Source organism: Aethalodelphis obliquidens, unplaced genomic scaffold (assembly GCF_003676395.1).
Source record: "Aethalodelphis obliquidens isolate GAN/ISIS:26980383/991018 unplaced genomic scaffold, ASM367639v1 scaffold55, whole genome shotgun sequence".
In the NCBI taxonomy this organism is placed as follows: Eukaryota; Metazoa; Chordata; class Mammalia; order Artiodactyla; family Delphinidae; genus Aethalodelphis; species Aethalodelphis obliquidens.
The window spans coordinates 4,415,209-4,429,694 of record NW_020837999.1 but is presented as its reverse complement, the minus strand read 5'-3'; the positions used below and the strand labels follow the sequence as shown (position 1 = coordinate 4,429,694).

Here is a 14,486-nt window from a genome sequence, read left to right as displayed (position 1 = left end):
ACTGACCAGGAACAGGAATATAACAATATCTAGAAGAAGAATTCTTCAACTAGAAACTTTATGAAGATAGCCAAAGGATTCCTTACAAATGAGAGATCCTACCCTCTGAAATGGAATTCATACAATATGTGGCCCTTTTTTGCCAGACTTTTGTCCCACCCAGGCTCTTTTCCCCCACAGGGGCCACATATAGGCCTGTTTTTTTTTTCCATTTAAACTTTAGACTAAGGCTTCAAACACACACTGCCTTTCACACCACTGGTTCTTGCATGCGCTGCTCCTTCTACCTGGCAGGTCCTTCTCCTTCTCTAACAAACCCATCTTTAAGTGTTCCTTTCCTGATAGCCTTCCTTATGCCCCTCTTTGGGTTCCCACAGGTTAGTCTTCTGGCCTTATTATTGTATTAATATTTGTTTCTACAACAGCAGGACCTAATATAATGTATGGGCACATACTAGGGGCTTAATGAATATCTGTTGACTGAACATATGAATGGACAGATACAGGCATACCTCATTTTATCGCTCTTTGCTTTATTATGCTTTGCAGATACTGCAGTTTTTACAAATTGAAGGTTTGTGGTAACCCTGCATCGAGCAAGTTTATCGGTGCTGTTTTTCCAGCAGCATTTGTTCATTTCGTGTCTCTGCATCACATTTCGGTAATTCTCGCAATATTTCAAATCAAAAGATTATGACTCACTGAAGGCTCAGATGATGGTTAGCATTGTTTTTAGCAATAAAGTATTTTTAAATTAATACATGTACATTTTTTAGACATAAAAGCTATTGCACACTTCATAGACCACAGTATAGTGTAAACATAACTTTTACATGCACTGGGACATCAAAAAATGCCTATGACTTGTTTTATTGTGATATTCACTTTATTGCGGTGGTCTGGAACTAAACCCACAACATCTCCAAGGTAGGCTGCAACTGAATGATGAAAGATAATGAAAGCAAGAGATTGCTATTTAAGGTTTCCATGTTTTAGACCCAGTTCACCCCTGCATTTCAGTATAATCACCAGCTCCTCAAACACACCCTGAAGGGAATAGATGTAGAATTATGCAGAATAATGTTAAGGTTTCAATTGCAGGCATTGGAGAAACCGCAGGATGTTTTTAGGTCTGGAGGTAACCTGAGCAGATTTAGTAGGAAGATAGCTCTGTCAGCTGTGTGAAGAATGCATGAGAGGGGCCAAGAGACTGGTAGAAAAGAGGTTAAATGGGGGCTGTTGAAGTGAGAGAGGCTGAGGGTTGGACAGTTTAGGCAATGATAGATGAAGAAGTGGCCCCAGACTTGAGGTAGGGGTTCAGCCTTAGGGCCAGGGCATTACCGCATCTGCCAATTTGGAGACCAAAGAGTTAGCAGCCAGAAGATCAAAGATAGAAGTGAGGGGTGGAGCTTTGAAGTAGAATTGACCACACGCTTTTAGGGGTTAGCAGGTTGCTCACTCTGACATGGAAGAGGAGCTTTGTAAGTTATAAGCATTTTTATGAGTCAGGGAAAAATGAAAGGTCAAAGCCCGTGTGTCCGGTGGGCCGATCCTGCCGATTACTATTTCTTGTCCAGTCAAGTGGACCGGGAATGGGCCTCCGGAGGCCTGGTGTGAGCGAGGGTAGAGCAACTATGATCGGCTGTGGACTAGCTATGCCTGGAGTCTGCTGCTCTCCATTTAGGATGTTGGCTTGAGAAACCAGGTCTGCAGTTTGTTAAGAGGAAAGCTGGCCTGGAGTTTGGAAGCACTGATGGTTCTGTCTGGGGTGGAGTAGAGGACCGTGTCTTTTAAAATGGTCTAGAAAACTACTTCCTAAACTTTAATGTGCATAGGAATCACGTGGGGATCTTGTTAAAATGCAGATTCTGATTGAGTCTGTCTGGGTGGGAGCCTGAGATTCTGCATTTCCAAGCTCCCAGGTGGTTTCCGTGCTGCTGCTCTGGGAACCACACTGTAAGCAGCAAGGGCCTAGAATGCTCTGAGTGAAGAAGCTTTCTAATTTCACTTCAGAAACTGACCACGTGCCCTGCAAAACGTTTAGCCAATTAATGTTTTCGTTTCCTAACCTATGTAATGGAAATAGTAATGCGGTTACTCCTTGTCATCTTTAGGGATATTCTGTGTGGTGAGACTTTGAGATACTCTGTACAAAGGCACAAAGTAAAGGAAAGTAATTTATCTGCAGCTCCATTTCTAGTAACACTAGTGCTTCCAGATTATGACGTAGGGATTGGCATCAGACAGATCCACGGTACGGGCATACCCTGGATACTGGGGATTTGGTTCCAGACCACGGCAATAAAGCGAATATCACGATAAAGCAAATCACACGAATCTTTTTTGGTTTCCCAGTGTGCATAAAAGTCATGTTTACACTATACTGTAGTCTCTTAAGTGTACAATAGTATTATGTCTTTAAAAACAGTGTACATAATTTAAAAATACTTTATTGCTAAAAAAATGCTAACCATCATCTGACAACACAGGGTTGCCACAAACCTTCGATTTGTAAAAGGTGCAATACCTGTGAAGTGCAGTAAAGCAAAGCACAGTGAAACAGGTGTGCCTGTACTGATCCCTGCTCTGCCGTTAGGTAACCTCAGACAAGTTATTTTACTTCTTGAAACCTACTTAGTTCATCTATAAAATAAACATCTATACATTCATTGAACCAATGTTTATTGGCACCTGTTCTGTACCAGACATTATGCTGAGCACTGGGGATATAATAGAAAATAAGGTCTTGCCCTCACCAAGCTGGCATCCCAGTGGGCGAGGCAGGCAACACACAAAATAATTACAGAGTATCCATTCTATGCAAAAATACACAGGTGCTTTAATTAAAAACCAAAAACATTAGAGGTATAAAATAAGGATGCTCTTGGGTGGCAAAACTTATCCTTAGATAAGAAGAAGAGCCATCCAGGAAAAGAACAAAAAGAAAAGCATCACAAGCAGAGAGCATGGTACCAACTTCCTTTGGCAGGAAAGAGCTTGAGTTGTGCTCGGGATTCTAGGTCCGGTGTGGACAAAGCACACTAAGTAAGATGAATGAGATGTAGGATGAGGTCAGAGAAAGTGTGGCCAACTCATGCGGGGCCTCGTGAGTGAGAAAGTTTGGATTTTATTATTCATGCAACAGGAAGCAATTGAAATGTCCTCAGCAGGAAAATGACATGTTCTAATTTATTTATCTGTTTTTACAAAATATCCCTCTGACTGATGTTTGCAGACTAGGTAGGAAAGGGCCCAGAGGAGAAGTGAAGTCTCCAGTAAGGAGTTGAGAGATGGGAACGTGGGCTACTGCTCATGGCAGTGGAGATGCAAGAGATATGGGAACAAATGCTGGAGATATTTGGGAGGCAAGACTAAGAGGACCTACTGATGGATTGAATAAGATCATACTCACTTGGGGAAAAGGTAAGACTGAGACAAAGAATAGAATCAAGGATGTCTCCTAAGTTTCAAATTTGGGCAACGGCGTAGATGGTGGTATCATTTGCTGAGCTGGGGATGATTACAGAGGAGCATGTGTGGAGAGAAGGGAATCAGGAACTCCCGTAATCACACAGGATGGTTTTGAGGGTCAAATGATATAGATATATATCCTTCTGTACAATGCCTAGCATTTCAGTGCCCAATATTTTATTGTTTTTCTGTTATTATTATTATTACTCAGGAGGGACGACTCACTGGAGACACCAGATGCCCTTGATCAGTAAAGACATGATAATTCCCTTGGACTCAACAATCATACTTTTATTTTCTCCAATGGAAAATAAATATTACTTTTGAAAACCCTGCAGTGGTGATAGAAGGATGGGGTAGACTCATGTGTGCCTCAAGCAACATCAATCAAACTTTCAGCCAAGTTTTGATTACAAGATCTTTATTTCTGGCAATGATGTAAGAAGCAGAAAGAGCACAGCTGGATTTTCGGCACTAGGTGGATACCACAAGTTCTGGAAATTGGAAAAAGCATCTTCTAACTTGGAAATGGTGGTGATTTCTCTGGAGTAGTTAGAGGGAAAATAAATACAAACCTTCCCCTACCCCCAAACCCTCATGGTACCACTTACAGAGCAAGTTGTCTGGCTGTAACTGTCGTGTTTGGTCTAAGCATCCAGCCTTTTGGCCGGTGTTGTTAGGTGGGTGATTTTGCTCTCTGATTTCTACACCTATGGTTTATTTTTACTAGCATAGGAAAGTAGCATAGATTTTAGTAGTTTGCCAACCTGGCTACATTTTAAGACTGCTGACAAATTTAAAAATATAGAATGTGAGGGCAGTTCCAGGAGATGTAGGCAATCTAGTTTTTTATACAGTTCCTACATGACTTTGATGGGGCTGGTCTACAGATGTCATTTGGAAACCATTGTTGGTGTTTCCAACACCATGTTAGGGTGTTATGTTATGATTTCAAAACTCTGAGTTCTATTCTTGCTTTCCCTTTGACTTGCTTGCTCTGTGACACTGAGCAACTCACCTCATAGTTATTAATGTGCAGTTTCCTGCCTGTAAAATGAGATATTTTAGCCTCTCTTACTCCCCTGGGATAAAGAAAACACAGGGAGCTGATAGTCTGTAAATAGAATATTTCAAGTGAAAGGCACTTGCACTGGACGATCAGAAAAGTCTTAAAATCTCTGTCCTGTTGAGGGCCTGCCTGTGTGCTTTGTCTAATATCCAATACCATCATTCTTTGAAATGCAAACCTATTCACTTCATGACTTAACAAGTGTCTCTTAGCTTTTGACTCATATACTTTATGCGAAGGAGTTGGACCGTTCTGAATAAAGCAGTGTTTTCATTAATGATTTTATAAGGGTCAGAGGTTACTCCTCAAGATCACCAAACTAGAAGAAACGCAGAGGCAGTTTTGGTACCACTGGGGGTTAAAGTTCTGCCATTGCTATAGGCTTCAGTCCCCTTCAAGGGCCCGACATGGAAACCAAATTTCCTGGAGCTGGGAGGAATGCAGGACACCTTGAATTCCTACCACAATCTCAGTCCCTTTTTTGTTTTGTTTTGTTTTTTGCGGTATGCGGGCCTCTCACTGCTGTGGCCTCTCCCGTTGCGGAGCACAGGCTGCGGACGAGCAGGCTCAGCGGCCATGGCTCACAGGCCCAGCCGCTCCGCGGCACGCGGGATCCTCCCGGACCGGGGCACGAACCCGCGTCCCCTGCATCGGCAGGCGGACTCTCAACCACTGCGCCACCAGGGAAGCCCCTCAGTCCCTTTTTGAACAAAGGCCAGAACCAGCCCATGGCACTCAAGTGCCAAGCTCCATACCATGGGATCTCAAGAGTCATTTCCTAAGTCGGTATAGACAGTCATTGACATGGAGCCAGTGACACTGACCAATCAAATGCTTTGCGAGAAGTCTGAGGGTTGGGCCTGAATTGTGTCATCTGATTGATTGACATGCAGAAGACAGCCCCTGTATAAGGGAGATGAAACTGTAAGGAGAATCTGTGAAGTTGAGGGGGCATAGGAACCCCTGCAGGAAGGAAACAGGATTTCCTAGGGAATCAGCCCTGTCTCCCAGCCTCTCCCCACTCCTTCCTGGAGTGCCTCCTCTGGGGTCCAGGGGCACCCATGTGAACTGTGTTGCTTCCCTTGCCACCTTACAGCCTTCTCCCTCCCTTATCACCGATATGACTGGTGATTTGCAGTGCAGGGCCTGTCACATTACCTGGGTACCACCCGCAACGGCCAACTCACTCTTCCCCAGCCAAGTTTTATCTCTCTACCCTCATCCCTGAGGTTATTAAACTGGCAAGGAAATATATGAAATCGGCATTCTTGAATGGCTCTCCACTCTGGGCAAGAAAAGGGAGGACTGTTTCCATGGCTGAAGTGTTCCAACCAATTCAGAGAAAAATACCACATGAAGTCAAAATATTGTTGTCCTGGCCAAGCAAGGGTTTTCCTTTATGACCATGCTGACATGCAAGGTTTACAGCCTTGCCTCTCCCCTGGTGTCAGTGGTATTGCCTGCTCTCTCCAGCTGGGGAATGGCAGTTCAGCAGAGGTAGGGGAAGGATTTCATCTGTGGGAGGTGATAGAAAGGAGAGAGTCCCTGGGAGAATATAAACTCTGTAGTGTGAAAAAAGAGTAGACTATCCAGCCTAGGAGAGGGACAAAAATGAGCTTCGTTATAGTAAAAAGAACTGCATACGCTTCCTTGAAAATCGATTAGAGAAGACATTTTTAAATGTCATCTTCCAGGAATAAAGGCACAGACGCAGAGAATGGACTTGAGGACACGGGGAGGGGGAAGGGTAAGCTGGGACGAAGTGAGAGAGTGTGGCATTGACATATATACACTACCAAATGTCAAATAGATAGCTAGTGGGAAGCAGCTGCATCGCACAGGGAGATCAGCTCGGTGCTTTGTGACCACCTAGAGGGGTGGGATAGGGAGGGTGGGAGGGAGAGGCAAGAGGGAGGGGATGTGGGGACATATGTATACATATAGCTGACTCACTTTGTTATACAGCAGAAACTAACACAACATTGTAAAACAATTATACTCCAATAAAGATGTAAAAATAAATAAATAAAATGTCATCTTCCTTTAGGGAAGAAGCCTTATACTAAAGAGTACACAGTGTGTGATTTTATTTATATAAAGTTTAAGAACAGGCAAAATGAATCTAAGCTGATGAAAGTCAGAAGAGTGTGGGTTGCAGGGGTGTGGGAAGGTTCAACTGGGAAGAGGGATTTCTACGGGGGCTGGAAATTCTCTGTACCTTGATCTGAGTGGTGATCACCCAGGTGTATTCACATGTAAAAATTTCTTGAGCTGTATACTGAGTTGTGCAATTTTCTATACATAATTTAGTACTCAATGTAAAAATTTCAAATGAATCTTCCTTTTTTGGTCACACTTATAAATGTGGCATCTGGATAAAGGGCTGTTCAGTTCGATAGAGACATTACTGATATTCAAAGTGGATTGTATAGCATAAGAGGTGCAGCTGAACCTGACCCAGGAAGGACCACAGGCTTCGGCAGCAGGATGACCTGGGTCCAGGTCCTCTCTGCAGCTTTTACTGTGGATCTTTGAGCTAGCTTTAAATCTCTCAGGCTCAGTTTCCTTCTCCGAAATGTGGATAATAATATTTACCTCTAAATGCTGTTTGGGGAATTCAGTGAAATAATGTATGTAGGTGTCTTTCCAAACACCTGAAATACAGCTCAAAAATAGTATTTATTATTAACAGATAGTAGATATATGTCCACATAAACTATGATGCTAAAGAATTCCAGTCATAAAATCAGATTTCTATCCTAAAATATTACTGGGAATAAAGGTATGAATCTAAATAACTATTTAATAATAAGTTAAATACTCCTTCACGAACATCTAAGTGGATATTGTTAAAATATGTTAAACTATTAAAACTTATTTAAATTTTTTGAAATCAGCTGCATTCTGTGCTGTAGGATCTTGGTCAAATTATTTAACGTCTCTGAGTATGTTTATCTATAAAATGGGAATGATAATGCTACTTCATTAGGGAAACTCTGATGGTTCACTTTGTTAAAATATATAATGTGCTATGCAGTGTGCCTAACACACTGTGAATTTCGGTTAAATAATTCAATTTGGCAAATATTTGATTAGTGGCTAATATAAGACAGATTTTTTTTTAGTTCTTGGGAATTAAAAGCAAGAATAAAACACAGTCCTTGCCTTCAGGCAGCTTCCAACCTAGGGGGAAAGGCAGACATGTACACATGTATAAAATAATGTGATAAATGTTGTACTAGTATAATATTAGAATACTGGAGAAGCATGCAGGGGTCATTGCATAAAAGTATGATAGTCCATCAAACGTGTGTAGATGGTGGGCATATTTAAATTTAAAAAGAACATCGTGATACTGGAAAATAAAAATTTAAGGCCACCATGTGGTTGAATCAGGGGTCAAGGGATTATTTCTGTTTTAGAATCACAAGCTTATCTTATGTTCTGAATCAGAAGTGGATGCATTAAAACAGCAAAATGGACAGCACCTTCAGTTTGGCAGTGAGTTAGAAGGGGAATGGGATGGAGTTTGCAGCAGCAAAACCTAATTCTGTTGACTACTGTCCACCACAAATGCAGTCTCTTTGGTTGGAGGCCACATCTGTGCACGCGAAGGAAGGGCAGTTCTTCCAGGACACTGTGGAGTCATGTCTACTCAGAGAATCTCACGAAAGCTATGAATGCTTTCCAAGAAAAAAATGGACTTGTAAGCAAACAAAATGGCCATAGTAATTTCCAGTGAGGCTCTTGCTCTTCTGAAGTTCAGGGTAAGAGCCTCTGTTTTAAGAAGACCCCTACTGCTGTATCTTCTCCCCTCTTTGGAGAACCAATAAATATTGGCAGCTTCACTGATTACATTACCATATTAACACTGATGATCCTCAAATGACTTCCGTTTAGTCCCCTGAGTGTGTGATAATCATTTCTGTACTCCATCCTGCCAGGTATTTTCCAAGTGCACTTGGGTGTGAGACTGCTCCAAGATGAAGAGCTTCATGAAAACCCAACTGAAAAAGTCTAGATGCTGCTCTGATAGTTATAAAAACTCTCTGGAGAGTAACATACAAAATATTACTATATAACAGCTAACGTGATCACTGCTGTTATGTGCACATTACTATTTTTACTTCCATGACTTAGAAATTAGACTAGAGAGGTATGACATTTGGCTAACGAGACCCAACTGCCTCTGTCTATTTAGCCCATGTTACTGAGGGTCCAGTCTTCTCCCATAACCTCCTTGAGGGATTTTGATGGGCTATGTTGCTTTATGTCTTATCAGCAAGTTCCTGAAGATCCAGTGCCTGGAAGATGGAATCTGGGAGCAAGGCAGCTGCGTCCCAGTGGTGTGTGAGCCCCCATCTCCTGTCTTTGAAGGCATGTATGAATGCACCAATGGCTTTGAGCTCAACAGCCAGTGTGTGCTCAACTGTAACGAGGAAAGTAAAAGGGTAAGGATGACTTGAACTTTATTTTGGATCAGGTTGTGCTCTAGTCTTGGTGACCAATCCAAGAATGTTCCGTAGAAATGATCTAAATGAATTGCAACAGGCAGGGCCTTACCAAGCTGGGATTCTAACCAGGGGTGTTGATATTATTTGATAGGGAATTCAGAAGAGGCCACGTTTTTGGAATATTCTCTCCTGACTTCAGAACTTCCTCTTGGATAAGAAGAACAACCTGATGGGTTGGGTACCTGGGTAAATTGCAAAAATGCTGGGATTCTGATTTGGCAGTGTGATTTCCTCTGATCTAACTTGGCTAGAAATGCTGGTATTACACTTTTTTAATAGAACAGAGTCCTGAACAGAAACACGAATTCCTCAGCAAAGGCAAAGCCGAACGCGCTGTTTGACTATTATTCTCCCTAGGATTTTGGCGTGAGAGGTCTCAAGCAACAACCACAGTCTTATCACGGTTATGTGACTAAAATCAATTTTATCTTAGAATCTTTTCAAGTACCACACACATACACGAGACAGGAAGTTAAGCAGACTTCCTAGGCAAAGATCAATGACCTTGACTGCTCTCCTGGAACATGCCTTTATCTCAGTGTCCAGTACTCCAAGGTAAACACTGCAGGACAGATTTGAAAAGAATACTCCATGAAATGAGACCCCTTAGAAATCAACACATCTGTTTGCACTGATTGTTTAAGGAGTCAAGGAGTTGGCCAGGTGAAGGGAGAGTTATTGTAATTCTAAAATCTTACTTTCTTGGGGTTTGTGAGTTAGTGCTACTCTCTGTGTTTGCCTATAGTATACTTTGTGATTGCTGGGGATGTGAAGCCAAGAGTTACACAAACCAGCATACATGTGGAGAAAGGGACTAGAACTTCGGTGAGATCAAAAGCATCTATGATGTCTCCATTCAAGCAGAAAGGCAAAAAGCACCTCCAGAAAAATTATGAATTAGTTTTACGGGCTCAAACTCATATTGAAAAAAATCTGACATTTGCCACAAGCAGCATCTGTGGGATAGTATGAATGGATCAATGCAAAACAACACCATTGGGGAAAAAAATTCCAAAAACTATCTCAGAATACATGGGCTACTGTTGATAGCTCACCATATCCTTACATCCAAAGGAAAACACATTGTTAATGAATTTTATTAATACAAAATTGTTCATGATTCCTTCACATCAAAACAGCAAAAACTTGTCTTGACTTTGTTTGCGGAGGCGGGGGGAGGCGGTGGTCAGAAACAACATGGTTTATTATCTCAATATTGTCTTTTAGTCCAGGTTCTAGAAGTTGGAGAACACTACCATTTATAATCAGACCACCTTTTCCCCCACTCTAAAAGAAGTTAGTAAAACAATAAGGTACATATGTTTAACTTTTGATATTCTAGCATCCCATCCTCTGCACGAAGGAGGGACTGTGGACCGAGGAGTTCAAGTTATGTGAGAACCTGCAAGGGGAATGCCCACCACCCACCTCGGAGCTGAATTTCGTGGAGTACAAGTGTGAACAGGGATACAGGATTGGTATGTTTGGGAAGGGATGCTGACTTCTGCTCCCAAGTAATCCTTAACTAGGACTGGCTGGATCTTGAATCAGATCCATTGTTCTCCCTGAGGAGTGGATAGAAATTCAAGTTGACTCTTAGCTGCTTCAGTAAAAATGAAATTTATGACAAATTTATTTTTTTTTTATTCCTCCACTCATGTGTAATGTTGTTGCCGCTGCTGAACCATTTGCATAGTGTCTGGTCACGTTACCCATTTCACAGCAGGCTGAAAGTGGATTGATTTGTGGCAGGAGTAGTAGTTCTAAGAGGAAAGGTAGAAATGTGTAGGCGCACACCACGCATGTGCTGGGCGCCTCCTCCATTCTCTCTGCTGTTGTTACTGGAGCAGAGAGTTCCTGCAAGGAACAATTTGAAATTGCCTAGCTTGCCTGGCTCAGCAGCCATTCCTTCTGTACAGGGGATTAGGCTCCAGAACCTAGGGGTAACTTCTTAAAGCAGTCATTGAAATTAAAAGTCTCTGTGGCCAGGGCCGATTGAAAGTCAAGTTGACTTAAATTTCCTCTGGCTGGACTTAAGCATCATAGAAAAGGGATGCTGTTTGTGGAAAACTTTGTGAGATTAACCCGACGTTTTGAATTGTACAAGCAAGGAGTAATTTTCCAAGTCATTCTAACGTTTTTAATGCCAGTAGGTATCATTTGAGTTAATGAGAAAGCTTGTTAGTTTCTGAGAACGTTCTTCACCATCTTCAAGTTGCTCTTTGCACTGAGAAGTCTTAAGGTCAGGCAAGGAGTAGCGGAATGCTGAGACCATGCCTCTTGTGTGGTGTCTCGTGAGAAAATTCTTATCTCCCCACCCTCTAATTTTTACATTAATATGTCACACACACACGTATATAGAGTCCTTAAGAGTCATGTAACTCTTTGAGTTATTATACAAGTCAGCAAAAAACATTATAATAAAACTTATAAACAATAAGTGTGAGCTGAAAAGAAACTTGGAGATCATCAAAATCTTTAGATGAGGAAATAGAGAACCCTGAGAGTCTGCCTTCTTTGAATAGAATTTTAGAAGATACTTAAGACGCCACATACAAAGAAATAAAGCAAGATTTTTCTTTAAAAGGCCAACACATGACCAAAATCTCTGCTTCTGATTTCCCCTTGTTTCCTCTTTTAATCACATAGGTTTCTTGGCTGCCTGTGTAATGACCTTCAGTCTAGCGGGCATTATAAATCCACCTTCATGATTTCTGGGCCATTTCTTCCCCAGCTAGTAAAGTTCTTAGGTAGTAGATGTTGCAATAATAAGCTTCCAGGAAATTATATGAGCAGAAATGGTATTAAAAGTACTTAAAAGGCATCAACAAATCCGGGTAGACTTTGGCTGGCCAGAGTCCTGGAGTGGGGTACTGGAGGTCTGTGAGACCAGGAATTAAAGCTTTTATTGCTAAGTCATACAGAGATTCAGGGATTCCAGAGGAGGGGGTATATTGGACTAGAAGGAGAAAGGGCACTTGGGCCAAGGGAGTTAACTTGCGGAAGTGGCTCTTTTTAGTAGTTAGTGTAGGAATATAGCTACAGGTACACAGTAGATGAGTATCGACCCTGCCTATGACCATGTTAATGAGGTGACCTACAACGTAGAAAGCAATTGTTTTTGTACTTCCCTGGTGGCACAGTGGTTAAGAATCCGCCTGCCGATGCAGGGGACATGGGTTCGAGCCCTAGTCTGGGAAGATCCCACATGCAGCGGAGCAACAAAGCCCGTGCGCCACAACTACTGAGCCTGCGCTCTAGAGCCCGCGAGCCACTACTGCTGAAGCCCACGCGCCTAGAGCCCGTGCTCCACAGCAAGAGAAACCACCGCAGTGAGAAGCCCGAGCACCACAATGAAGAGTAGCCCCCGCTCGCCGCAACTAGAGAAAGCCCGTGTGCAGCAACGAAGACCCAGCACAGCCAAATATATAAACAAATTTATTTATTTATTTATTTATTTATTTATTTATTTATTTAGAAAAGAAGTGAGCAGAAAAGAAAAAAATAAATAAATAAAAAAGAAAAATCAAAGCTAATGATTCCAAGATGTAAAAGACTGAGATGTGGGAAGTTCAAGTCTCTTTTGTAAATTTCTGTTCCTTCAGGTGCAGTGTGTTCCCCGTCGTGTATAATCCCCCCTAGCGATCCTGTAATCCTTCCTGAGAACGTCACTGCTGACACTCTGGAGCACTGGATGGAACCTGTCAAAGTCCAGGTGAGGAAAGGATCATTTTTATGTGCCGAGGATGTAAGACTGCTGAACAGTTCTCAACCGGCAGCACATTCCCTGGAGTAATTTCAGAGGCTTTCAAAGCATCCTTAGAGCAAACAACCGCATGGATCATTCCTAGAGAGAAGGATTGAAAATCAAGAAGAAAAAAGAGAAACGCTTGAGAAAAAAGATGACCAATATCCAAAGGAAAGTTTAAAAGATAATATAGAAGGAAGACTCAGAGACATAAAGAATGATAATACAGGAAGGAAATTGAAAGAGAAAATTACCACTAATAAAAAAAAATAGGAAGATAAATTAGAAAAGATGAAAATAAAACTGAAAACAGGGAGAGAATGACTAGAGGAACTAAGGAAAGTTACCTTTCCTGCCTCCATTTCCCACTCTCTCTAAACCCCCAGATCCTCTCTGGACCCTCTGATACTCAAAGTCAGTCATGAACGAGATCCATCACATCTCTGAGCTTTCCATTCGTTTTCATCCTCATTTGAAACCCTGAGGATTCTGCCTCCCTGCAGGGTCCACTGGTTCCTACTTTCTCTCTCACACCCCTCCTGTCTCCAGGCCTGGGAGAGGAGCAGATGTGCTCCTGTCTCCTCAATGCCACTTCCAAACTCTTCTCCCTGCCTCCTCCCTGAAATCACCCACATTTGAATCTAATGCCGACAGAATAAAGCACTCACCACCCTCAGTGCAGCTGTCATCTTCTGACCCTCAGTTCACTCCCTCCCCTGATTTTTTAACCACTTTAGCTCCTGGCTCACAGTCACTTTACCTGATATTCCTGGCATAACTCTTACTGATTTCAACACGCACACACTGGATCCTGGGTTCTCAGTTCCATGGCCTCCTTTGACCACCTTTACCTTCCTGACTTTCTCTCCCATATGCTTTCCTTGGCTTACTCTAATCTTGCCACAGTGGCTCCTGGCTAATTCTTGAACAGGCACACTCCCACCTCAGGACTTTTGCCCCGTGGCTCCCTCTGCCTAGAATGCTCTTCTCCTGGGTGTCTTCATGTCTTGCTCCTTTGCTTCCTTCAGAATTTTACTCAAATGTCAGGAAGGCCTCCTTTGACTACTCTGTCTAAAATTTTAACTCCCCTAAAACTTTGTTTCCCTTCCCTCTTTTATGTTTTTCTCCTTAGGACTTACCATGACCATGCATATTATATATTTTACTCATTTATCTTATGTATTCATAAGTCTCTTTCCACCACTAGAATAAAAAGGTCAATGAGGGATTATTGTTCACTACTATATCCCCAGATCCTAGAACACTAACTGGTATGTAATAAGTGTTCAATAAATATTTGTGAAATGAGTAAATGAAAAAGAGAAAGAAAAGGCTATACAAGTATGAATGGAGATGACCTTGTAGTCAGGAAGTTAGTTCTTCTTAGAATGGGAGGGTGGGGATATCAGAAAGCCTGAGCGCTTTGTTGCTTTATTAGACTGTCTAATAAACAAAAACCTTGGAAGGCTATTCCCACAGAGTCACCAAGAGATGGACGCTAGAGAGATACTACATTTCATTCAGAAATCATTCTCAGATTGCTCCTTTTCTCTCACAGGCTAATTGTGCTGTCTTATTGGCAGGGATGTGTGTTAAAGCAGGAGGATCAGGAACAAATACTCTAAGTATGCTTTGGGGTGGGGGATGGGAGTAGTGTGACCCTATTAATTCAGTCAGTCACTCA

General features: G+C 42.1%; 1 protein-coding gene across 1 annotated transcript in view; it reads left to right on the top strand.

Annotated features, from left to right (window-relative positions):
• PAPPA2 (pappalysin 2) overlaps positions 1–14,486 on the top strand; it is a 282,414-nt gene that overhangs the window by 220,258 nt on the left and 47,670 nt on the right. Inside the window, exons 17-19 of the mRNA XM_027086240.1 lie at positions 8,823–8,991; positions 10,397–10,532; positions 12,660–12,769. Coding sequence (XP_026942041.1) covers positions 8,823–8,991; positions 10,397–10,532; positions 12,660–12,769 — 415 coding nt within the window. The remainder of the gene's footprint in view (positions 1–8,822; positions 8,992–10,396; positions 10,533–12,659; positions 12,770–14,486) is intronic.